Source organism: Aspergillus karnatakaensis (assembly GCF_047715665.1).
Source record: "Aspergillus karnatakaensis strain CBS 102800 unplaced genomic scaffold BJY04scaffold_21, whole genome shotgun sequence".
Lineage (NCBI taxonomy): Eukaryota > Fungi > Ascomycota > Eurotiomycetes > Eurotiales > Aspergillaceae > Aspergillus > Aspergillus karnatakaensis.
In genome coordinates, this window is record NW_027395733.1 from 382,320 (window position 1) to 407,171 (window position 24,852).

The 24,852-nt window shown below is 53.4% G+C and overlaps 8 protein-coding genes across 8 annotated transcripts; 6 read left to right on the top strand and 2 right to left on the bottom strand.

Moving 5' to 3' along the window:
* Positions 1-136: 136 nt before the first annotated feature.
* Positions 137-616, top strand: BJY04DRAFT_217759 (uncharacterized protein; the record flags this gene model as incomplete). The annotated part of the gene is made up of 1 exon (XM_073716129.1): positions 137-616. The coding sequence occupies one exon, from the start codon at positions 137-139 to the stop codon at positions 614-616; it is 480 nt and encodes a 159-aa protein (XP_073571881.1).
* Positions 617-1,280: 664 nt separating this feature from the next.
* Positions 1,281-8,696, bottom strand: BJY04DRAFT_217760 (putative nonribosomal peptide synthase; the record flags this gene model as incomplete). The annotated part of the gene is made up of 1 exon (XM_073716130.1): positions 1,281-8,696. One exon carries the CDS (start codon positions 8,694-8,696, stop codon positions 1,281-1,283), a length of 7,416 nt encoding a protein of 2,471 aa, XP_073571882.1.
* Positions 8,697-9,716: 1,020 nt separating this feature from the next.
* BJY04DRAFT_227512 (putative siderochrome-iron transporter) lies at positions 9,717-11,649 on the top strand (the record flags this gene model as incomplete). The annotated part of the gene is made up of 3 exons (XM_073718639.1): positions 9,717-9,937; positions 9,991-10,604; positions 10,657-11,649. 3 exons carry the CDS (start codon positions 9,717-9,719, stop codon positions 11,598-11,600), a joined length of 1,779 nt encoding a protein of 592 aa, XP_073571883.1. The 3' UTR covers positions 11,601-11,649.
* A 784-nt stretch (positions 11,650-12,433) lies between these two features.
* Positions 12,434-16,615, top strand: BJY04DRAFT_227514 (ABC transporter ATP-binding protein; the record flags this gene model as incomplete). The annotated part of the gene is made up of 3 exons (XM_073718640.1): positions 12,434-12,511; positions 12,564-13,509; positions 13,563-16,615. The coding sequence occupies 3 exons, from the start codon at positions 12,434-12,436 to the stop codon at positions 16,613-16,615; spliced, it is 4,077 nt and encodes a 1,358-aa protein (XP_073571884.1).
* A 661-nt stretch (positions 16,616-17,276) lies between these two features.
* BJY04DRAFT_217763 (glycoside hydrolase family 39 protein) lies at positions 17,277-18,861 on the top strand (the record flags this gene model as incomplete). Its single annotated transcript, XM_073716131.1, has 4 exons — positions 17,277-17,603; positions 17,654-17,961; positions 18,021-18,744; positions 18,799-18,861. The coding sequence occupies 4 exons, from the start codon at positions 17,277-17,279 to the stop codon at positions 18,859-18,861; spliced, it is 1,422 nt and encodes a 473-aa protein (XP_073571885.1).
* Positions 18,862-19,062: 201 nt separating this feature from the next.
* Positions 19,063-20,180, bottom strand: pmeA (putative pectin methylesterase; the record flags this gene model as incomplete). The annotated part of the gene is made up of 3 exons (XM_073713831.1): positions 19,063-19,496; positions 19,558-19,670; positions 19,741-20,180. 3 exons carry the CDS (start codon positions 20,178-20,180, stop codon positions 19,063-19,065), a joined length of 987 nt encoding a protein of 328 aa, XP_073571886.1.
* A 579-nt stretch (positions 20,181-20,759) lies between these two features.
* On the top strand, positions 20,760-22,038 carry BJY04DRAFT_227517 (putative extracellular exo-polygalacturonase; the record flags this gene model as incomplete). Its single annotated transcript, XM_073718641.1, has 2 exons — positions 20,760-21,154; positions 21,214-22,038. The coding sequence occupies 2 exons, from the start codon at positions 20,760-20,762 to the stop codon at positions 22,019-22,021; spliced, it is 1,203 nt and encodes a 400-aa protein (XP_073571887.1). The 3' UTR covers positions 22,022-22,038.
* A 310-nt stretch (positions 22,039-22,348) lies between these two features.
* On the top strand, positions 22,349-24,018 carry BJY04DRAFT_227519 (FAD-dependent oxidoreductase; the record flags this gene model as incomplete). Its single annotated transcript, XM_073718642.1, has 4 exons — positions 22,349-22,704; positions 22,825-23,093; positions 23,147-23,514; positions 23,581-24,018. Exons 1-4 carry the CDS (start codon positions 22,382-22,384, stop codon positions 24,016-24,018), a joined length of 1,398 nt encoding a protein of 465 aa, XP_073571888.1. The 5' UTR covers positions 22,349-22,381.
* Positions 24,019-24,852: the final 834 nt, after the last annotated feature.

Here is a 24,852-nt window from a genome sequence, read left to right on the forward strand (position 1 = left end):
GTTTTGCACTTTCTTGAACAGGACATGCGAGGTCCTGGAAGGTTTGCCAGGCAGTGGATGGCCAACATACGACCAAGAAAACCTTTATTTTATGGAACAGGACTACAAAGTGTGTTGGCAAGAGAAACTTGCTCTCATGTCTGCTTCTCAGGGCATCTCTGATTATATTCTGCACACAGCGGATTACCCTTCGGCTAGCGCCACAAAGCGTGTAGCAGTTTTGGCAATGGCACTTGCGCTGTCTAGCTCACAAAGCCGTATCCACTCAAAGGTGATCACCGACATCCTGAGCCTCTACTTTGAGACAGATATCACCCCAAACATGAATCTACCGGATACCAAAGAGGGCCATTCTTGCTGGCAACTGTTTCTCAGGCACATGTGGAACACTGAGGCATGGAGACAAGGGCGGGGAATACATTACCACAGCTACGACAGCAATTGGCGTCTTCCAGCCATTGCATTTTTTATCCTCAAGGGTGCGGATCCTCGGGTATGGCTCTCCATCGAAACAGAGATGGAGGGCAACGGGATGCAGCGCCTCAGGTTTGAATTAGAGCATCGGGGTCAGGAGACCACAAACCTGCAAGTCTCTGATATATTGTACCATGTTTAGATGACAGATTCCAGTATGATGCTAACATACATCCAAAACATCGGCACGGTCGTATCTATCAAGACCTTGTTTAGCTGGTGGTTTGGGGACTTGTCGAAACCAATCAATGATGCCATAGACTGGATGCTTGAGAGGGGCGGCCTGATTACACCTGAGCAGCAGCGCGAACTGAATGAGATATTCGGACCCTCCCTCAGGCCCTTGCTCACGCTCGAGGGGGTCGAGAGACTTCGCCATACTCTCACGACCATACGTCCTCCGCGGGTCTGATGTTCTTGAATATTTACCTTCAGCCCAGCGATCTATTTAAAATTGGATAGCTAGCCTTTTCAAACATTCGAGTTTGTACTTAGGTGACCATGGTGGTATCCGTATTCCCAGGCTATAGGAAAAGAAAAGGGCGTGTCCTCAATGCAACTGTTAAAGAAGACCGGAGAAAGCTTGTCTCCAATTTATATTCCCACCAGCAATTACATGACAGGCGTCTGAGTGCCATAGCTGGCTCACTGTGGACCACGAGTCAATTGTCACCAATTCAGTCCTTCCAGAGCAGCCATGGCGTGTTAGAGCCGATATGCAGGAGTATATATTCTTCGAACACGTAAAGCCTTATATTTATCCTTTGGATAACAAGGACACGACATGACTCAATAGTCCCAATCTCCTACTGAAGCGCTCCCAAAAGATGGCGAGCCTCCTCCTCAAATCCCCGCAATATGCCCTGAGCAAGGTCTGGAGAGAGTGTATCGGTCGTATAATCAAGCCTCCAACGCAGGGCGTTATCAGTCGCAGTCTCATTTTCAATCCCAGCCTCCGTCTCAACAACGCTGACCTCGAGATAGATATTGCGTTCGCATGGAAGCCAGGCTGGATCCCATTTATTAACGGATGTTGTGCCGACGCCGTGCGTAAACTCTGACAGAATATTGAAGCTTGCGTCTAAGGTGTCAGGTAGCAGTACTGGAGTGAGGAAGGTTTCGATGTCTTTGGCCTTGACTGTAGCGCTGGATTTCGGTGCTCCGAGCACAATGTTGACGAGCACGTTGAACATCAGCTCATTTCCTCGCTCTTTTATACCCGGTAGCAGGTCTTCGAGATAACTCTGGTCATGGAGAGCTCGCTCAGTCATGTCGCACTGGATTGCACTTAGTGCTTTTACCGACGGCGAGGCAAGTGCATCCCGGATTACAAGCGGCAGCATGTTTACAGTTGGGCCTACAACGCTGCGAATATCTGGATAGTCGCTCGATCGGCCAGATGTGAAGAGGCCGAATACCGGGTTTGAGACATTGGTGGATTGTGCCAGGCTGCGAGCAATTGCCAGAAGAATAAAGGAGGATAGTGAAACGCCTGCGCGGCGACAGGCGATTTCGAGCGATCGGAGTGAGTGGGGAGATGTTACTATTGATGAGTGGAATACTGGATGACTCTCGGGCTCCATTACGTCTGTGCCGAGGAGTGTAGGCTGGTGGTTTTGGAGTGCTGAGCTCCAGTATTTCCGTGTTTCCCCGTTGTTTGAGTGCTCTTGATGGTAGTGGACGAACGGGGTGAAGCTGGATGCTGGTGGAAGGGGTGTGCTCAGGTATAAAGCCTGGAGATCTTCCAATAGAAGGGGAATAGTCCACGCGTCGTATAGGGCATGGTGCAATGTGAGCAGAAGGGCGTCATGATTACTCTGCTGGACGAGGCAGAGACGGACAGGGGGCGTAAACAGGTCGGAGGGAGTAGCCGTGATGGAGCTGACTACTTCTTGCAGTGAGACCTGAGGATCCTGGGCTGACTGGCGATTCTCGACTCGCAGTGCTTTCTTTGGAGCAGATGGCTTGTGGACCACCTGTACAATCTCAGTCGGAGATTTAGCTGCAAACGAAGTGCGAAGAATCGAATGTCGCTCTTGTAAAGCCGCCCACACCTGGCCAAGTCTCTCAGGATCAAGACGTTTATCACTGTTCCCTTTGAATGCAAACGTATACTCGCCAAGTCGTCTGTCAGAGCGTAGCCATGAAGATATGTAGAACAGCTGTCCACTGAGACAAGGCAAGATGGCCTCCATTCCGATCTCTGACACAGAGGGTCGAGTTTCCGTCACTCCATTCTGTTTCATATGCCCGTTCGTATGGACAGAAACACCGTTTATCGATGACTTTTTAGTGACGAGGGCTGCAATGCCTGGGATTGTCGTCCCGCGGAGGATATCACTCACACTACAATCCAGCCCTGCCTCTCGACACCTGGTGCTAATGTCAATTGCTAAGATCGAGTCAATACCTAGCGCAAAGATGTTGCTCCTACCATAGAGCTTTTCTGCCGGCAGCTGGGTGACCTGGGATATTGCACCCTTGATGATGTTGATTTCAGTAATTTCAGCGATGGAGTCCGTAACCATAGCTTCCTCTACTACACCCTGTGCATTCTCAGCCAGGAGTGGTAGATCACAGATTCCAGCAGGAAAGCTGAGCACAGGCTCATCAGGAGAGAACAGAATATCCTCAATCCCCAGAGTCAAGCTTTGTAACCACTCATCCAGCTCATCTTGAGTCAGTAGATCGCGACACGAAGCTCGAGCAACCAGAGTCTCCGGCGTCTGCTCAAACTCCACATTAAGCCGATAATGCGGCACATCGGGCTTCCTGTCTGCGACGTACGGTTGGAACATGGAGCCAGATCTGATTTCCTCGGACCGGTTAAATGTCAAGAGGGCATCAATCAGATCACTTTGCGAACTCTCACTCTCTGCCCGCCAGCTCTTCTGTACCAGACCCAACGGCGCATGTTGAAACGAGAGAGACTCTGCGTAGAACTTCTGCATACGCTTCACGACCGAGCTGGTCTTCTCAACAACTGAATCAAGCCTCACTCGACACGCGACAGTATTGAGTAAGGGGCCAATGGCTGGAGCTATGCCATCATCATACTGTCCTCGTTCCGAAACAACATGGCCAAAGACCACATCACGCTGGCCAAGGAGATGCGCTAGAGACCGACCAAATGCAAGTAGGGCAACTGTTTGGAGCGTAACCTCGAGTGATCCGCAATGCCTTTGTAATGTAGCAACGGGCGTTTGGAGCTTGACTTCGGCCCAGTGTACGCTCTGCCCGTTCTCCAATGGCGTTGGAGTTGGGAGACCACGATGTCGATACCCTTTGACAGAATCTGCCCAGAAACGAACGGATTCTTCCTCAGTGTGTGCGATACTCCGTGCAATCGAAGCAAAATACCCGACGCGGCATTCTTCGCTTCTGTAAATTCTCTCTACGGAATCGAACAGAAGCGGCAGGGAGAAACCATCGTATAGACAATGATGCATGGTCAGAACAAGCAGCCGCTGCGTCAATCCACTAAGCAGGGTAACCTGCCACGGCGGCTTTTGAAAGCTGTTGAGGTCTGAGTATATCACCCGCTGAGAAATCTCCTCAATGGCTTCTGGGAGTAAGATGATCCCAGCCTGATGCGACCATTGAACCACAGCGAATTTGTGGACTCTAGCCTCGATTGAGCGACCTGGGCTGTTTCTTTGGAATGATGTTCGCAGGATATCAGCTCTTTCGGTGATGCCTTGCCAGGCGTTCGTAAGCCGCTCGAGATTGACCGAATCGTCGAGGACAACGACATGATGATGGACGTATCCCTTCCCGCCAGACGCAAGACACTCTCCAATCATTGCTGTCTGCAACGGGGTGCAGGGATACGTGTCAGATATTGTATCTTCAGTATTCGTCGAACTGGTCCCGTTGGTCTGGTGCACATCAACTTGGCGAGGCAGCGCGCTTTTGGATATAACCCCTCGTGCCTTTACACAGGCATACAAGGCACCGATAGAGGGATACCGCATGATATCCGCAGAAGTTACTTTCATGCCCTGTTTCTGCAACCTCCTTGCCAAACGAATAGCAACAACCGAGTCAATCCCCAGCGCAAAGAACGAGACATTCTTCGTGATACTGCTCTGGGGGAGGGCTGTAATTTCAGCCAGAAGCTTCCGGATACTCCTTTCACCTTCCGACCACTGCTCCTCGTCCCATGGTGAATTAGCAACAGCCTGGACTTGGGGTGTCTCTGCAGAGACACCATCAAGCACAATATCCCCACTCTCAAACAGCCCTTCCAAAAGCGAAACCATAGTCTCAATTATTCCCCGCCCCGCCTCAACCACATCACCACCACCCTCAACCCTCATCCGTAGAGTCATAGTATCATTACGCTGGTTAGCACTAACCTCCAACGCAAGCGGATAGTCCGCCGCCATGACACTCTCAATCTCAACGAGGAACCCGTCCGCCGGTGACGGCGCGCCAACAGCCAGATACGAGAAGAGGCAGTCGAATAGCTGTTCTGAGATATCTGCAAACCGTCGAATATCGCGGAGTGCGGTGTGTTGGTAGAGGAGTGCTTTCAGGGCACTCTCCGTATACCCCTTCACAAGAGCGACTAGACTCGACGGGGTAGGTGGAAGTTGTAGTCGTCCTGGGATGGTCGTGACGAGTGGGACGAGCATGTTCTCGATGTCCGGGACGGGGATACTTCGGCCGTTCATGACGCGGCCGAAGACGATGTCTGCTTGGTTGAGGTGTTTGGCTAGGGCGATGGCGAAGAGTTTTTCTAGGAGCATTGGAGCGGTGGTTGAGAGGGTGGATGCATGGGCTGTGATGGCGGAGAGTTTCCAGGGGAGTTCTTTGGTAAATATCTCGTAGGAGGTGCTGGCTGTGCTGCGGGTTGAGACGATAGTGGGAGTGCAGTTTGCCAGGTACGAGGACCAAAATCGCTCTGCGTCTTGAGTAGGAGCGGTGATGAATCTTCGATAGAGTGGGCGGTGATCGATTACATGGAGAGAGGCCTTGCCTGTGTAGTGCCGCCAGAGGCGCTCGATGAAGAGGGCCATGCTCGCGCCGTCGAAGATGGAGTGGTTGACGGAGAGCATGAGCCAGTCGGCGGCGTTGTCGGCATTCGAGAAGACTGCTGAGATTCGGAGTGGTGGCTGGCGTTCGATATTCTGGACAATATCCCCTGCAATGCGGTCCTGGATATTGGCGAAATGCTCGCATGCTTCCTTGTCGCCCTGGGCAGATAGTTGCTCCCAGTTCACCTTCGCTGCACGGGGCTTTAGCACAACCTGCACCACTTGATCGTCCATGAGTGCGAAACATGTCCGTAGGATGTCAGTCTCGTCGATCAAGTCCTGGAACGCCGTCTTCAAACGATCTAGCAAGACGTGAGATCCTAATCGTAAAACAATATGGTTGACGTAGAGAGGGACTGGGCTTCCCAAGGAGCTAGAAACCAGACTCTCTTGCAAAGGAAGACATGGTAGAACAGTAGCAATAACGGAGTTGGAGATGGCTTTGTCCCTTCCTCGAAAGGCCCTGTCTAGACAATCCAGTAGTCTTGAGGCTTCTGCTGTATCTTCGCCTTCAGCTAAATGATTCTCTTGCTGTGACTGCAGGAGAGCTGCTAGCTGCCCTAATGTGGTGTTTCCCAGAACGTCTGCAGCCGTACAGGCATACCCTGCGTCTCTTATCTTGCTTGCTAAACTCAGCGCACCAAGACTGTCAATGCCCAGTTGGAAGATGCTGGTTGAGCTCTTGACTGTGCTGCGATCCACGGAGACCACCGAAGACATGATCTCAAGCAATCGCTGCTCATCGCCTGTCAGTAGCTCAGATCTTTCAGCAGCGGCGCTCATTGATACTACCAGCGCATCCAGCAACAACTCCCCCGGAGGGATACTCTCATACAAAGCCACCAGTCGACGATTATCCGCCTTTCCCGAAATCTGCACGGGGATAAAACTAACCGGCAGCAGCGCACTAGGAACCATATAAACCGGCAGCTCTTCGCGACAGCGCTCCAGTATCCCAGGCACCCATTCACGATACAGCTCCTTGCGAAACACCGGCTTTCCAGTTGCATCCTCCCTCCGCTCCCCTGATACTGCAATAAACGTCACCAACTGAGGCCTCTTCGTAACCGGCGACGGCGTCACCATAGACGTAACATTAACCTCCACATCAGCCCTTACAAACCTCTTCACAGCCACCGATACCTCCTCAAGCTCCAGCCTCTGTCCACGCACCTTCGCCTGACTATCCCGTCTCCCAAGGTACTCGACACAATCCCCCGCCATCAGCCGCACAATATCACCCGTCCGATACATGCGCTGCCCGCAAAACTCCACAAACCCCTTCGCCTCCGGCCGGTTATGATACCCACTCGCAACCAGATCCCCAGTCACACACAGCTCACCAGCCAATCCCCGCTTCACAAGCATATCCCCCTCGGGATCCAGAACATAAACCGTGATATTCCCCACCGCAGTCCCAATATTCCTCACCGTCGATTTGCCCGTCACAGCATGGCTCGTCATGCCAATCGTCACCTCCGTCGGCCCGTATGCATTGACCAGCGCAATAGGCGGCTTATCCACAAACCGCTCGATAATCGTCTCGGAGATCTTCTCCCCGCCTACACCGAGGTATCTCAGATCCGGGAGGTCAGACGCACTAAGACCCGTGTGCTCTAGCAGCGAGGGGACGAACCCCGCATGCGAGATCCGGCATCGTGTGAGTACGAGTCGCAGATTATCCAGTATTACTGTTCGGGGCCCTGTAACGAGACGCAGGCCGTGCCGCCACGCGAGAACCATCTCGCAGATGTGCACGTCGAAGGCGCGGCTTGCGTGCGCGAGGTAGCTGCCTTTTCCGCCGAGGGTTGCGGTATCGGGGACGTGCTGCGTGATGAATTCGGATTGGGCTTCTGTGAAGGATGAGAGGTTGCCTCGGCTGACGAGGACGCCTTTGGGGGTTCCGGTTGAGCCGGAGGTGTAGAGGAGGTAGCAGTTGTCTGCTGGGTTGGCGGTAATTTGGGAGGATGTATCGATTGAGCGAAGTTCATCTTGAAAGGAGGTGTCATTGACATCTATAACCTCACATCCATCTGGTGGAGTGAGACTCTCTGTGTCTGGGATTTCCTCCGTGAACAGTACAACCGCGTTGCTGTCACCGAGTAGGAATACCCTTCTTGCCTCTGGTAGGTCCTCTGCGATGGGCACGTAGCAGTTCCCGCTTTTCCAGATTCCGAGGACAATTGCGTATGCTGTGAAGGAGCGGCTGAGACACACGGCTATAACCTGATTTCGCCATCCTTTTTGTACGAGGTAGGTGCAGATTCGATTTGAGGTCTCGGCTAGCTCGGCGTAGGTATATGTCTTTGTGACTGTTTGCGTTTCGATGATTGAAGTGATGATTTCGACAGCGGGCCAGGTGGGGTTTTGTGCTGCATGGTGGTCGACCCAGTGGTACGGAGTGAGGCTCGGGGCTTGTTTGAGTGAGGGACTCACGGTGGGCGTGTGGGAGGAGAGGAGGGAGGGAGGGAAGTATTGGGCGAGAGAACGGACGGATTCGGATGGGTGGGTAGTCATCGCTGTGATTAGGGTAGTGACTTGGTGCAGGAGGATCGAGAGGTGCGCGCAGTCGAGAAGGTCTTCTCTGGCCGAGAGGGTGCATGAGAGGCTGTCGTCTTGTTCATGAGAAAGGTAGAGTGCAATGCCAGCTCTTGAGCTAGTGCCTCCTGGGGAGAAGGGGGCGTTGCTGTATGAGAAAAGTGCATTGTATGGAGCCTGCGAGGGAAGGCATTGCAGGGCCTGTTGCAGGAGGTCTTGCGAAGACGTTTTCAGTCTGCTGGCGTTGGAGACAGATCCATCGACTTTCAAGACCAAGTCTACAGTCGTGATGCCGGCGGAGAAAGCGAGTGGAATGAGCATAAGCTGATTATTTTGTGCTGTTTCCGCCGTGCTTGGGCACACCTCGCCCAATATCACTTTATCGTTCTCGAGGTACTCGGCGATGGTGTATGCAAATGCAGCACGGACGATTGAGGCACTGGACTGTATCTGCAATAGTCCTGCAGTGGATTCAAGCTCTTTCCTGGTTATACTGAGTACAACCCTCTGGGATACAGTAGTAGCGGTCTCTGGCGTAACTTGGACACGCTCGCAGGTGAGGGCTGGAAACTGCCTGTCTGGCACCGAGGAAAAGTCTCGCAACTCGCGAGTCCAAAACTCTTCGCTTGTCTCCGTGTTCTGCATGCTTTCTGGTGACTATCAGGGAAGAATATCAGTATAGCAGCGATATGTGCAATATGAACATAGTTAGGGCAAGCAAGAAGTACTACATATCAGGCACTTCCTGCTAACCCTAAACCACCATACGTTACTTGTTACAGATAGGCTACTGGCCCGAAGCTTACTTGCAAAGACTGTAATCTGATGGCACTAGAACGACAACCCCTGACTCAAAGTGAGACATGGCAGCACACCACCTTGGTCTGCCCGGATTCCTCCGTCTGTCTCACAGGGTCGCATCGCAGGTGGAGTAGTAGGTTGAAGTCATAGCTCCACAGTTCCTAAAGTCAATTCTTCCGAACTGCTAGGTTGGCAGACTGTCAATGCTTGCATCTCTGCGTGTGGAGAGTAATGTCTTTTCTGTCATTTCTCCCAACAGTAAACATGCGATATTATCCAACACTACACCACACCCCAACAGTACCGCTATGAACCAACAATCCAGCTCAGGGCAGCCACCTAATAGAAGATGACATCTGCTCGTAAATTCCCACAAAATCTGCCCAGAAAACAGGTGGACACCTTCATCCACCAAGTGGAGCCACTAGGCAATCTGATTAGATTAATCTCTCTCCCCAAGTTGCCTAGAGAGCTTAGACCAGACGGCGACTCTGGGCAGTCTTGGACTTGGAGCCCACCGTGGCGTAGGATCCTTTGAACTCTCCATGACAGGCCACCCTGACACCCTTCCGCTAATGCAGGGTAGTTCACCCAAGAGGGATCCATTACCCCATCGAAACTGATAATGCCTTCTTTCCAGCTGTCATCGGCCCATCCGGAGTCAGGCCTGACTGCGGCAATGAAATCTCTGTCTCGCTAGGCTGGACTAGTGGCCTGGTTACTTCCTATATGCACTAGACTGAGGCATAAGAGCGGTCTTATAAATCGCGGTTTCGGAAGTGGGAGTTGGAGTTTGTGTAAGACACCTGTCGCTCTTGCGTGATCTACATTCACCTTGCTGTTACTGTAATATCAGTCATCGCGATGAATCCAGCACCTGCTACTACCATTCTGTCCTCGGACAAGGTGGCCACAGTCGCAACCCCAGCAGACCCTGAAATCTCGACATCTGCTCCCCAAGCAGATGAGAAAGGCAGCAAGGGGGATGCGACCGAGATTGCAGACAATGAAGCCCTCGGTGTGCGAAAGGTTGAAGCGGCAGCACTTGTCTGGTCCAAAAAGACTCTCTACGCTATCTACGCATGGTAAGCCCCTTACCATACCACAATCTCTCCCTTCTAACCCGCCTTTCTGTCAGGATCTGGGTCGCCTTCTTCGTCCTGGCCCTGCACTCCAGCATGGGTGCCAACGTGCTCGTAAACGCCTACGCAACCTTCTCCTCGGCCCCTGAAATTTCCACCGCCGCAATCCTCGCCACTGTCGTCGGAGGCGTGATGAAGCTCCCCGTCGCCAAGATCCTGAATATCTGGGGTCGAGCAGAAGGTCTTCTGGTCTTCAGCGCTCTCTTCCTCCTCGGTATCGTCGTGCTGGCATCATGCACCGGGCCAGATGGGTATGCGGCCGGGTATGTGATGTACTACGTCGGGTATAGTGCCATATACCTTATCCTGGACGTTTTCATTGCGGACACATCAGGGCTGAGAAATCGTGCATTTACGTTTGCGTTTTCAAGCACGCCGTTTATCTGTACAGCGTTCACAGGCCCAAGGGCTGCACAGTCGCTACTAGCCACCACAACATGGCGGTGGGCGTGGGGCGCATTCGCAATCGTCTTCCCCGTCGTGCTCGTGCCGCTAATCGTAGTGTTTAAATTCTACGAGCGCAAAGCAAAGAAGATGGGGCTGTACCAGGAAGTCAAGAGCAGCCGCACCTGGACCCAATCAGTCACACACTACATCCACGAATTCGACGGTACGCAAGATACCCGATGCCACTGAGCTAGACTCTAACTCTCTTCCTATAGTAATCGGCGCCCTCCTCCTGATGGCAACGTTCATCCTCCTCCTCCTCCCCTTCAGCCTAACAACCTACGGCCGCGCGCAATACAGCTCCGCTACATTCATCGCCATGCTCGTCGTCGGCTTCGTGCTTTTCTTTGCGTTCATCGCCTGGGAGAAGTTCTTCGCCCGCAAGCAATTCATCCGCTACGCCCTCCTCAAGCAGCGCACTGTGCTAGGCGCATGCCTCCTCTCCCTCGTCCTAAACCTCGGCTACGCAGCCTGGGACCTCTACTTCTTAAACTTCTGCCTCGTCGTCTTCAACCTGAGTGTCTCTGAAGGTGGTTACATGAACCAAATCTACAACGTCGGCAGCTGTTTCTTCGCGCCCCTATTCGGGATCTATATCCGGCAGCGCGGGTACTTCAAAAATGCTTGTTTGTATTTCGGTCTACCGCTAATGGTTCTCGGCTCGGGACTCATGATCCATTTCCGGGGCGAGAATGACGGAAGCGGTGTTGGATACGTGGTTATGTGCCAGATCTTCATCGCGTTTGCAGGTGGAGTTCTTGTGATCGGGCAGGACATGGCCGTCATGGCGGCGGCAGATCACGACGGGGTTCCCATGATGCTGTCGATTCTAGGATTATTTGCGAGTCTGGGTGGTGCGGCGGGGAATGCAATTGGGTCGGCGATTTACACGAATGTGTTTCCCAACAGGCTTGTTGAGAGGTTGCCCGAGTCGGCGAGGGAGGACTGGTTGGAGATCTATCTGGGTGGGTATGTGACGCAGATGGAGTATCCTGTGGGATCGGATATTCGGAATGCGATTAATGGGGCGTGGGGGGAGAGTCAGAAGTATACTTGTATTGCGACGACGGCGGTGATTGTGCTTGGGTTTCCGTGTATTGCGGTTTGGAGGAATTTGAGTGTGAAGAAGGAGAAGCAGAATGTTGGGCTTGTGCTTTAGGCAGGGTACGGGTTGAGGGTTGGTTTGCTGAGTTGGGTTGGATCTGGGGCGGATGAGTTGATATTACAGAATTACTTGGAGCAGGAAACTGATCATATGGCTAATAATTAACCTTGAGTTTCTTTACTATCTCTTGACACCACGTCTATTGCATGTATATGGGGCGACACAGGCACTCACGCTTTAGCAGATGATGGTTGGATGCTACAGGGACATAATGATACAGCGATGCAGATATCTGTGGAAAGAAATAGCCTGTTACAAAGATGACTTCCAACAATATGCCTCGGCTTTTCCGCCGTATACAGTAGAAGGATTGTAATTCTGTCGTAGCCAGGTGGATTACATGCCGTCTTCTCTAAGCGCGGTTATCTCCTCCCACCACCGCCACGACAGCTCCGAGGTCGGCATAGACTCCCACACCAAGCATTATACTACTCACTGGTATTGCTTGACTCTCTTGATTAGGAAACACCCTTGATCAGTGTGTATGGCTGCTAGAGGCACCCCTGGCCGTCGGGCTGACCCGCCAGTCTCCACAGCCATTTGATAATGCTTACAGTAGCACCTTATTCCTCGGAAACTAAAGGAACCGAGAGCAAGTGAGACATTAATATCAGCCATGTAACCTCGCATCTTATCTGATCATCTGATAGGATTGATTTACCTAATGTGTGGATGGATCGACAGGGTGGAAGTAGCGGATCCTATCCGAGACACTCGGTCAGTATCTGATGGTGTGATGGACAAGAGTATCAGGCCGAAGGGTATCTCTTCACACCCCATGAACTGATCCCTTGGTTTCCTTCTTCACTGTCTGACAACGTGCTAGCATGGCAGCCTCAGAGACCGCCACCAGCGGGAAGAACGAGACAAATGGTACCAGCAGCAAGGAGAATACATCTGCAGTGGTATGTCTATCTTCCAAAGGAGAACGAGACCATATTGACATCAACTATACAGGCAAAATACACCTCCAAGCTCCTCCCCAACCGAACAACCCTAACCTCCCTCTTCACCTTCCCACACCTCCTCCTCACCCTGCACCCAACAAAAACCGACATCCTCCTCCTAGCCACCGGCACGTTCTTCGCCATCCTCGCCGGCATCCCCGAGCCGCTCCTTGGAATCGTCTTAGGCCAACTAATCAACGACCTCAACGCCGCCTCCTGCTCAACAGACTCCTACTCCCCCTCCTCCGTCCGCACAAAGGTCCTCTACCTAATCTACATCACTATCGCCAACTTCCTCAGCATCTACATCTACGCCGCCTGCTGGGCCCTCATAAGCGAGCGTCTCGCGCGGCGGTACCGAAAAGCCTACTTCCAGTCCGTGATCAAGCAAGAAGCCTCCTTCCACGACACCTTATCCTCCGGAACCGTAATCTCGCAACTCGTCAGCGACATCGAGACGCTGCAGAGCGGGACCAGCGAGAAAGTAGGGATCTACATCGCCACAGTCTCCTATTTTGTCACGGCCTATGTCGTCGCCTTCATCAAGGTCCCCGTCATCGCGGGGATTCTCGTCGCCGTCGTCCCCTGTTTCTTCGCCATGGTGTTTGTGGGCGGGCACTATACCTCGAAATATGGTAAGCGGATAAGCGAGCGTGTTGATGCGGCGACGGGGATTGCGGCGTCGGCGCTCTCGCATTTGAAGATTGTGCATGCGTTTGGTGCGCAGGGGAGGCTGGAGGGGTTGTTTGCTGCCCACATTAGGGGGTCGAGTGCGGATGCGGTGAGGAAGGCTGCGGCGCATGCGGCGCAGATGGGGACGCTGTTCTTTGTGGTGTATTCGTCGAATGCGTTGGCTTATTGGAAGGGGGCGCATCTCATTGCCGATAGTCTGGATGGGAGGGGTGGAGGGGTTAGTGTTGGTGCGGTTTATACGGTCATTTTTATTCTTATTGATGGTGAGTTTGTACTAGCATTATCTTCCTTTGGTCTCTTGGTTGATGAGAGACAGCATCCTTTATTCTCAGCCAGGTCGCGCCGTACATGCATGTCTTTAATGCTGCGACGACGGCGTCGAAGCGGCTGTTAGATGTGATTGAGCGGCAGTCAGCCATCGATGCGATGTCTAGCCAAGGAGAAGAGTGTGGTAATTTGCAATCGGAGGCTATTGTCTTCAACAACGTCCACTTCACCTACCCAGCACGGCCAGAACATCCCGTTCTACAAGGTGTCGATTTCTCAATCCCTCCTAAGCAGCACACAGCTATCGTCGGACCCTCGGGAGGGGGAAAGTCCACTGTCGTGGCAATGCTAGAGCGCTTCTACGACCCTTCTGCTGGGATTATTTCCATCGGCACGCAGGATCTGAAGGATGTGAATGTATACAACCTGCGGGGCCAGATGGGCTTCGTGCAGCAAGAATCGCAGCTTCTGGACCGGTCGATTGTCGAGAATATTGCCTATGGGCTTGTTGGATCCTGTGAGCATGAGAATATTGCTGAGCCGATTCTGGATATGGCTCTTGCCAACGTGGCCGCTGAGATCCAATCTGGCCGTGCTGAAAGCGACGTCCTTGCAAACTGTGCCGATCCTCGAATTGCTGACATTTTCAGCCGGGCAAAGATTGCAGCAGAAAAAGCCAATGCATGGGCCTTTATCGAAGCTCTACCACACGGGCTCGCTACAGAGGTTGGAACGGCTGGTGGCCAGCTTAGTGGAGGGCAGAGACAGAGGATTGCCCTTGCCACTGCCCTTGTTCGTGAGCCGAAGCTGCTGATATTGGATGAGGCAACTGCGGCGCTGGATTCGATTAGTGAGCAGCTTATCCATGCTGCATTGGTAAATCTAGCACGGTCGACTACAATCGTGTCAATCGCGCACCGGCTGGCTGCGGTGAGGGATGCCGATCAGATTGTTGTTATTGAAAAGGGCCGCGTGGTTGAGTCTGGTGCGCCGCAGATGCTACTGGAACAGGGCGGGTCATATGCAAGAATGGTTGACCTGCAGAGGATGGACAAAGATGAGCAGATGCCCAGTAGTGCGAGTGCCATGTCTACCACTTATAGTATCGAGACTGTTGCAATCAAGGAGAAAGAACAGTTGGTCCCATCAGAACAGCCCTGCCTCGACACCAAAGACGAGACCAAGAAGGTCTCTGAAGAAGACAAATACGCTCCATCCCTTACCAAGCGCCTGGCCATGAGAATCGGCTTCTCATTCATCCGTCCAAGCATCCTCCTTATCCTGCTCGGGCTTGTTATGTCCGTTGTCATCGGCGGCAGCTACAGCGCAAACGCCATCCTCTTCGGCAACACCGTCGGTGGACTCAGTCCCTGCAAGGGCACCTCACACATCCGACACAGCGGAGACTTGTTCGGCCTGATGTTCTTCATCGTCGGGATTATCGAGCTATTCGCAAACCTAATCGGCGGCTCCGTCTACGGTTGGGCTGCAGACAAAACCCTTTACCGGATCCGCGTGGCATCCCTACGCTCTCTCCTAAACCAGAGTATCACATGGCATACCACTGGCGGAAGGAGTCCAGGGACATTAATTGCGTATATCACCGGCGACGCAGCAGCGATCAGCGGTCTAACAGGAACAACAATCGGGCTCCTCCTCGCGACAACAGTGAACCTCTTCGCGGGCCTGATCATCTCATTCATCGTGACATGGAAAATCGCCATCGTGCTGCTCCCTACCATCCCCGTCCTCCTCTTCGCAGGCGTGATGAAGCTTCGCGTGCAGAGCCAGTTCGCCGAACGGCACAAGAAGGCCTTTGCCCGCGCTACGGAAATCACAATCGAAGCACTGGGCAACCTCCGTATCGTGTCCGCATTCTGTCTCGAGAAACAGCTATACCGAGAATTCCTGTCCTCAATGCGGACTTCATACAAACGGACCATGAAAGCGATTGCCTGGGGGAACTTCTGGCTCGCTACGGCGTTTAGCGTGAGTAACCTGATCTCTGCGCTGGCGTACTGGTGGGGGTCCAAACAGATTGCAGAGGGGGTGTACTCGCAAACGCAGTTCTTTATTGTTCTTCCAGCGCTGCTGTTCAGTACGCAGTCGTGCGGGCAGATGTTGGCTCTTGCGCCGGATCTTTCCAAGGCTGGGAAGGCGGCGGGGAGGGTTGTCAGCCTTGTTAGCACGCATTCGCATGAGAAGGAGTTTGGTGGGGAGAGTGAGAATGACAGCAATAGCGATAGGAAGCAGCTCGCTATCCCAGTATCACTGGGGGAAAAGAACCCTATCTTGGACCTCGAAGACGCAGCCGGCCCTTCAACCTCTCACTCACGCACGCCTGAAATCACCCAGTCTCCCATCGCAGCAGAGTTGAAAAACATCTCCTTCACCTATCCCACATCACCAACTCCAGTCCTCCAAAACCTCGCCCTCACCTTCACCCCCGGGAAATTCCACGCCCTCGTCGGCCCCAGCGGCTCCGGAAAATCCACCATCTTCGCCCTCCTCGAGCGCTTCTACTACCCCTCCTCCGGCTCAATCGTCATTAACAACCAAGACATAACGCGAATCCTCTCTTCATCCTTCCGAGACGCCATCGCCCTCGTCCCCCAGGAAAACACCCTCTTCGAAGGAACAGTCTCCTTCAACATCTCCCTCGGCGCCCGAAAGAACCACCCCCCAAGCCAGACCGAAATCGAAGAAGCCTGCAAACTCGCCCACATCCACGACGTCATCACCTCCCTTCCCAACGGCTACGATACAGTCTGCACGCATGCCGGGAAACAGTTCTCCGGCGGGCAGCGGCAGCGCCTCTCTATTGCGCGTGCGCTACTAAGGAAACCCTCGCTGTTACTCCTTGACGAGAGCACGAGCGCGCTGGACGGCGAGTCGGAGGGGAAGATCCAGGATTCGCTGGCTGGGTTGAAGGGGAGGGTGACGGTTGTGGCGATTGCGCATCGGTTGAAGACGGTGTACCGGGCGGATCGGATCTTTGTTATTGATCGGGGGACGTGTGTGGCGAGTGGGAGGCATGGGGAGTTGTTGGCACAGAGTGAAGTTTATCGCGAGAATGTGGTGAGGCAGACGTTAGATGGGTAGGGATGGATGCGATGTAAACAGCAAAAGGGCGTAATTAAGAAGGGAGCTTATGGAGGAATAAAAGTAGGATATGAACAGGCATCCATTGATGCAGATACAGCTGGCTACAAGTAAGGGCCGAGTGTTCCAGCCCGGCAATAGACAGATATCAAAGAGCTAATGCAGCCTATCTATTGGTAACTGCACCGGCAGTGTGTAGATGCAAGTTCTAGGGCAAGAATCCCTTGTATTTCTCATTCATACTGCTGTGCTATGCATACAAAGCCTTGGTGGCTTCAACTCCCATTGTCCACCGGAGAAATATAGTTGTTCGGAAGTATTAGTCCGCCGTGGCATTCCACAACATCTGTCGACGCCCTGTTTATATCTGCATATTCCTACAGAAGGCCACGTGCTCCTGAAGAATACAATCCCTGCATTTGTATATGGCGGGGGTATTCCACGATGATTGGTGCCCGTGGCGGAAAACAGCCTCCCCCGACCTCCCCAGACTAACCCCACAGGGTCTTCACGTATTGTGTCCGCGCCCAGTAGGGAAATTCTCCTTGCCTACAGATGCCAGATGGCACATGTGTCTCTATAAAGTGGGCTGGAGGGAAGATGCCAAAGCCCACTCCGTCTTACAGACTATCAAGCCGTTGACACACCATCTACGACAAAGATGAGACTTCATCCTATCCTGAGCTATCTCGCATTGGCGCAATTAGCTGCCTCGAGTGTTCTTCCGAGCACCACACTCGGAAAGCGAGGCAGCGAAACAATCGAGAAGCGTGCTGAAGGCACTGCCACTGTCAACCTGGCTTCTACCCAGGGCGCTCCGCAGCACTTGGGTGCTGGCTTTATATACGGATTGCCTGATAATAAGGACGGATCAGCCAACACGGCTATTCCAGTCAACCTTCGGTCGGGCTCGGGGTTCAAATACTGCCGTGCTGGGGGGGCTCAATTGCCTTCTCCTAGTCTCGGATACGCCAGCGGGCAACTACAGGTACGATTGTCCCGGTATCCCTATACTAAAGGGGTTCTGAACGGGTTCAGGGTCGGTTGATGTCGTTCCTATCCAACTACCGCACCTCCCGCGCAACAGGGGCTCGGTTCCAGCTCCTCGTCCATGACCTGTGGGGGGCAGACAGTGTACAGGGCAGCAGCTTCCAGTACCCTGGCGACGGAGGCAACTGGGCCCCCTTTGACGATTTCATGGGGCAGGTTATTGCCTTCATCAAGAACAACAACATGCAGGATGGCCTCGAGCTGGATCTCTGGAACGAGCCCGACTCAACCTTGTTTTGGAACGCAGACTACTCGCAGTACCTCGAGACTTGGACGCGCATGTACAGGCGTTTCAAGTGAGTTTTGGTGCTCACACATCATAACCTCCCGTATTCATGTTAATGTGCATTATCAGGTCTGAGCTCTCCTCTCTTCCGCTCACAGGCCCGTCGATCTCCGTCCCCCCGAACACGGGGAACCCCTTCTGGACCCGCTGGATGGACCACGTCAAGTCCACAAACACCGTCCCGGATATCTACACCTACCACATCCTCGGTCTTGACTTCACTGTCCGTGCTGCCCAGGACACTCTAAAGTCTATGCTTAGCGTTCGGGCCCTCCCATACAAGGAGGTCAACGTCAACGAGTACGGTGCCCCAGCCGGCGGCGACCAAACAAACGCCGGAAGCGTGTGGTACATCGGCAACTTCGAGCGACAGAACATCAAAGGCCTGCGGGCGCACTGGGGGATGGGCGAGGCAAATCTGCACAACGGCATGGCGGGCCTGGTCAACTTTGACGGGTCTAGTTATTTCCCTGCCGCGCAGTGGTGGGTGTATAACTACTATACGCAGTCCATGACGGGAAGCCGAGTCGCCACGACCGCCTCGGGGGATGGGATCTTCGAAGTCTATGCGACTCGTGGGAGTGCCAGGAACACCGTCAAGATTCTAACCGGGCTGAGGCCGCAGTTTGGGTTCCGGACTTATGATGTCCGGGTGACTGGCTTGAGTGCTGTTGGGATTACGGGTGGGACGGTCAGGATCCGTACTCTGCGGTTTAATCATCGCGAGTGGTATGAGGAGGGTCCTGCTCCGACTGACTTGGGTATTGCCGAGCACTCGGTGTCTAATGATCAGGTGAGTGTTGCCCAGCTCACTGCACGAAAGCCAGTCTAATTGAATTACGAATAGATCACCTTCTGGGTCACTCCTGAGAACGAGTACACGGCTTATGCATTCGAGTTTGTCAATTGACAGGGTTGCTGAGATTCTGAACATATGGGCCAGTATCAAAGTATCTGGGAGGGAGGCAGTCAGAGTTGATGATAAAACAAAGACTCGATCGTATAGTGACTCGCACCTAGCAAACCACCTGCTCAATATAAACAAAACCACTCACAGACCTATCGTCATATAGAAACCTCAACAAACATCACCAGCCATAAAGGAAGCCACCTAATAAGACCGATCAATCCACCCAGCCCACCCACTCCCCAGCACCGTCGTCTTATCAACCGCACTCCCAATCTCACTCTCATACAACCTCTCCCCCGTATCCGCCCCATCCCCAGTATTCCCAACCTCATAATACAGCGGCGTCGCCCCCTCCGCCATCGTCGTCCACCCAGCCGGATGCACAATCCCACCCAGTTCCGAATTCTGGTAGATCACCCGCGCGAGAACGCGCCAGGGCCGGCCCAGGTATACCTTGCCCTCGAGCTCCAGCTCCAGTCCTGACTTGCCCACGATGGCGCAGTGGTCGAAGCAGTACCAGGCTGGGTCGGAGGCGGCTTCGCGCGACATGGCGGTGATGTACCCGGCGCCGTTGGAGACGATGGTGCATTCGCCGAACCAGGCGCTTGCGGCGCCGAAGATGTAGTCGACTGCGCCTGTACGTTGGTTAATAGGTGGACAGGGGGGAGGGGTGGTCAGATCGAGAGAGAGGTATACCTTCTATGTAGCAGTTGGAATAGTACTGGATCCCAGCGCGCGCATACAGCGTGTCTTGGTACCCGAGGAAGCGGCAGCCATAGTAGCCTTGTCGGTCGCCGCTCGCAGCGAGTCTATACGGAGTAGTATAATAGATCAGTTTTCGCGCTGTACTCTGGCGAGTTCGTATAAGAAGAAGCATACGCAACAGCCTGCGCTCCCTTGCCGTATCCATTCACAACATCAACATTATACAAGGCGAAATCATCCATTTGGGCATTCACCGTCGCGCTCGAAACCAGCGAGCCAGATTCCGGGGACGAGATCGTGTGTGTGATCGTCACTGTGTTTTGCTTGTAGCTGCCCGTGTCGGTCGTCTCGCCGTAGATTGTTAGCGAGCCGGCGTAGTCGATTGTTAGCTGTTCTTCGTATGTTCCTGCGGCGATGAAGATGCAGGCGTCGCTGGATGAGGAGCCTAGGGCGGAGAGGGCGGCGGCGATGGTGTTGTATGTGCTGCTTCCATCTTTTGAGACGGTGAGGCAGCCTTCTGGCGCGGAGGTTCGAGAGGCGCGTTTTGCGTTGGTGTGCGGCGCCGCGATGGCTGAGACGGCTAGGAGGCTGGCGAGAACTGCGAAGGAGAGCATTTTGGTTTTTTATGTTCCGAGTGCAGGCAGCAGCACTGATTTGATTGGCATTGAACGCGGAGTCGAGTTATATATACATAGGCTATGGGGTCTATACTCTATACCCAACCCGTTCCCATGATGCCGGCCACAAGCGACGGCTGGAATTTCTCCGTCGCCACCGATGATTCAGCCAGTTGGGATTTTGTATACAGGACAATCATATTTATGCTAATCTGGTAGAGTGCGGAGAGACAAGCAGAATCCATTCACTGTCGGTCCGGCCCTTTTAAGCTATCTCCTACGGAAGATGCGGAGCCCTAGGTACTTGCGCTGCAGAAACAGGAATACTTCCGCAAACCAGAGTCCAGGATTCTGCAAGGGATTCCCCGGATTGGAGGCTTTTGCGTGGAGACTCTACGGAGTATCTCCATCTCCACCCAGTCTCTGACATTCAGGCTAAATCGGGTGGGCGAGCTCGTGTTAGGGCTAAATGCCAATTCTTCAGATGCATGTGCAAAAGCTTGTGTTTGTGTTTGTATAAGAACCCTCGTTTGAGATTATCGGAGCAGTCATTCCATTCTAGCATTCTTGGTAAACATGGCTTCAAGAATTGCAGCGTTTCTTTCCCTCTCCCTCTTGGGAGCCACCCTGGCAACACCCTCCCACACCCAACACGCCCGCGCAATCTGCACCCCAACCGCCGGCGGCTCCTCGGCCACCGATGACGTCCCCGCCATTCTCGACGCACTCTCCTCATGCGGAACCGGCGGGACCATCGTCTTCCCAGAGGGGAAAACCTACTACCTCAACAGCGTGCTCGACCTAGGCGACTGTTCGGGTTGTGACATCCAGATCGAGGGTCTACTAAAGTTTTCCAGTAATACCGACTACTGGAATGGCAAAACGGCAATGATTAACGTCAAGAATGTGGACGGGCTGAAGATCCGGTCGCTCACGGGGAACGGAGTTATAGATGGGAATGGACAGAATGCGTACGTACCCCCCGATCAGCCCACTACTTCACTTTCACAAGTATTAACAGTGTGGATAGGTACGACCGATTCGCCGCAGACTCCAGCTACGACCGCCCAACACTCCTATACATCGTCGGCGGAAGCAACATTGAAATCTCGAACCTCCGCCAGAAGAACCCACCCAACGTCTTCAACTCCGTCAAAGGCGGCACCACGCACGCCGTCTTCTCGAATCTCCGCCTCGACGCAACATCCAAATCAGACAGCCGGCCCAAAAACACCGACGGGTTTGATATCGGCGAGAGCACCTATGTGACCATCACCGACACAACGGTCTCCAACGACGACGACTGCGTGGCCTTCAAGCCCGGCTGCAACTATCTGACGGTGAGAGATATCACCTGCACGGGCTCGCACGGCCTCTCCGTCGGCTCGCTGGGTAAATCGAACGACGACAGCGTGCGCAACGTCTGGGTTGAAGGCGCGACAATGATCCGGTCGACCAAGGCCGCAGGCATAAAAACCTATCCCGGCGGGAACGGGCATGGTTTCAGTACGGTTAGCAACGTCACCTGGAAGGATGTCGTGGTGCAGGACTGCGACTATGCGATTCAGGTGGAGAGCTGCTATGGAGAGGACGACGAGTACTGTGCGGAGAATCCGGGCAGTGCGGTTCTGCAGGGGATTACCTTTCAGGGGTTCAGCGGGACGACGAGTGACAGGTATGCGCCTGTTACGGGGAACTTGAACTGTGGGGCGGATGGAGAGTGTGGTGTTTCTGTTGTGGGTTATGAAGTTAAGGCGCCTTCGGGGGAGGGGGTGGTGCTTTGTGCAAATACGCCGGGCAGCTTGGGGGTGCAGTGTACCGAGGGGGCTTCGGGGTGATCTTCTTAAGTATTGTTAGATTCATGGAAGCAGCTTAGTTCCTTGGGATCTTGCTTGCCGACCACCATTTATTGTCTTGAGCGCAGACTCAGCCTCAGCCTGAACCTCAGCCCCCAACAGCTAAACACTAGTTCGACGTTACCTAGACCGACGAGACTAATCTCAGCTGAGTTTATGGAGTCATAGTATAAAGTGCACCTATCACAGACCCGCAAGAAATGAGAGCTGAACTTTAGCGTCTCAGGAACGACAATGTAATCAATGTCTATAAAGCTGAACCTGGCTTCGGGTTTACTATGTTCTATCTTTCACAACTTCTCCTGACCTCCCGAATCCATTACAACGCCCAAACAACCTAAGATGGCCAAACCCACTTCCAACCCACCCCTCCGCCCCTGCCACGTCCTCATTTCCGGCGCCGGCATAGCAGGGCTAACTCTCGCCCTAGCCCTGGAGAAGAATAACATCACCTTCACCCTTCTCGAGTCATACCCGGAAATCATACCCCAAGTCGGTGCTGGTATCTGTCTTCTGCCAAACGGGTTACGTATCCTCGACCAGCTAGGTGTCTATGATGATTTGAAAGATCGGGTGAAAGATGTGCTGGAGACCGTCTCAATCCGGGATCCGGAGGGAAAGACGTTGCATTTCTCGAGCGGGTGGGAAACGATCATGTCTGAGCGGTTTGTTATGCCTACCCCCTTTCACTGCCGCACCCTGTTTCTGTGCGCTTCGTTGCTTGGGTTTGCAGATTAGGCAGGGCTTGGAGAAGGGTTTGACCTTGTGCTGATCAACGGAAACAGATGGGGATACGCGGGAATCTGGTGTGACCGGTCCACGATCCTGCAGACTCTCTACGACCATATCCGGGACAAATCGCGGATTCTTGCGAACAAGCGACTCGACTCTGTCGTATACACAGAGAAGAACGTCCAAGTCACCACAGCCGACGGGTCAGTCTACAAAGGCGACATCCTCATCGGGACGGACGGGACACACTCCCGCGTACGAGAAGAGATGGTCCGGCTTGCGCGTGAAGCTGGTGCTGGGGAGGCGTATGCTGATGATGATGGTATACTTTCTTTCTTCCGGCCTCTCACTCCAACTCATACTAACACCCAGCAGTCACAGCAACCTACGCCTGCCTCTTCGGTCTCTCCTCCTCCACCCCGGGTCTCACCAAGGGATTGTTAGGCTGGAACCTCGGCAAGAACTTCTCCTATATCATCGGCACCGGCCCGAAGGACCGAACATACTGGCTTCTCTCGCAGAAACTCGACCAGACGTACCACGGCCGTGAGATCCCGCGCTTCACAGACGAGGACCAAGAGAGGTTTGTGAAAGAGCACTGGGATGATCAGATCACAGAGACACTGCGGCTGTCGGATCTCTACGAGAGCAGGAAACATCTCGTGTGTAAACCGCTCCGGGAGGTGATCTGGAAGAAGTGGTGGTTTGGACGGGCGGTTGTGCTGGGCGATGCGGGGCATGCGGTAGGACGACAGTATCTCCAAGCAACGCTCGCTGAGCCGTGTGCTAATTCAGTTATCTGTGTATAGATGCTCCCTATTATTGCTCAGGGCGGGAACCAGGCTATCGAGTCTGTTGCGGCAATCACGAACGCTCTTCTCGCTGCGCTGGCTCGGCCATCATTGCACAATTCAGACGAAGACGGAGACGGAGACTTCGGGTCACTCTCGCAAGAAGAGATTGACAGTCTCTTCAAACAATTCCAGTCGGCTCGGGAATCCCGCGTTAGTGAGATTGCTTCTGTCGGTCGAATCCGGCAGCAGATGGACGCCATGGAGACGCCCGAGTTGGAAGAGCTCATGCTGGGGAAGTTTCCGTCGATGTTGCCGGGTGGATTGGTGGAGAGGTGGGATGAGACGTTTGCGCCGGCTGTGTCGCTGGTTTCTCCTAGGGGGCCTGCGAGGGTGAAGACGTTTTTGTATGATGATGAGGGTGAGAGTGTAGATGGGCAGGCGGCGAAGTTGTAGGATGGATATAGTGGTGTGTTCCTGAGCAGTTGGAAGATAGTTACTGACGGATATGCAAGAGGTATTCTCTTATAGTAAGTGTAACAGTCTATACCAATAATATGGTGCAGATCTCATGCTTTGAGTGCAGATGGGTCAATGAGAACGACCACCGCCGCCAAGGCTCGGGATAGATTCAAGTCCCGACCAATCGGACATGAGAGTCTCTTGGCAGAGCATCCGCCTAAGGCCTGTGTTCCTCGACCCTCGACTTCTACACAGCTTCATGATTCATTTGATCCTGCAGATAATGTGGAGTAAATCTGACGGGTGCCTTCAGCTCTTCACCTGTGTGGACAAACAGCGAACCTCGAGTCTTATTTGAGTCCTTACCACCCCCACATGGATCCAGCCAGCGCTCGGACTTTCGGACTTTCGCACTCGGGCTTTCGCACTTTGCTCGTCAACCACATTCATCATGCACCAGCTGTTAGGGTGGGTCTGTCGTCACCAGAAACACCCTGCCTATGATTAGAGGATGTCAGGCTACAGCCTGGCGATGTTCAATGTTGAGCCTCAGTTGGTGGTAGCTCTACTACGGGACTGGGAGGTGATATCGGATGATATGTTTTTGGGTCGAGATCTGACAGGACCAGGTAAAAAGAACGGTGGTTTGATTCAGGCACAGCAGTGAATGCCATACTAAGCAGGATATGCTACCCCCTCTACTCGTTCCTTCGAATAGATTGCGCGATGAAACTGCCATGCCGGATCCCCAGACATACCGTTCCGTTGCTCAAGTTGTCAACCTAGCTTTTGGAGCCGGGAACTAGGCACAGTTTACTTCCAGAAACC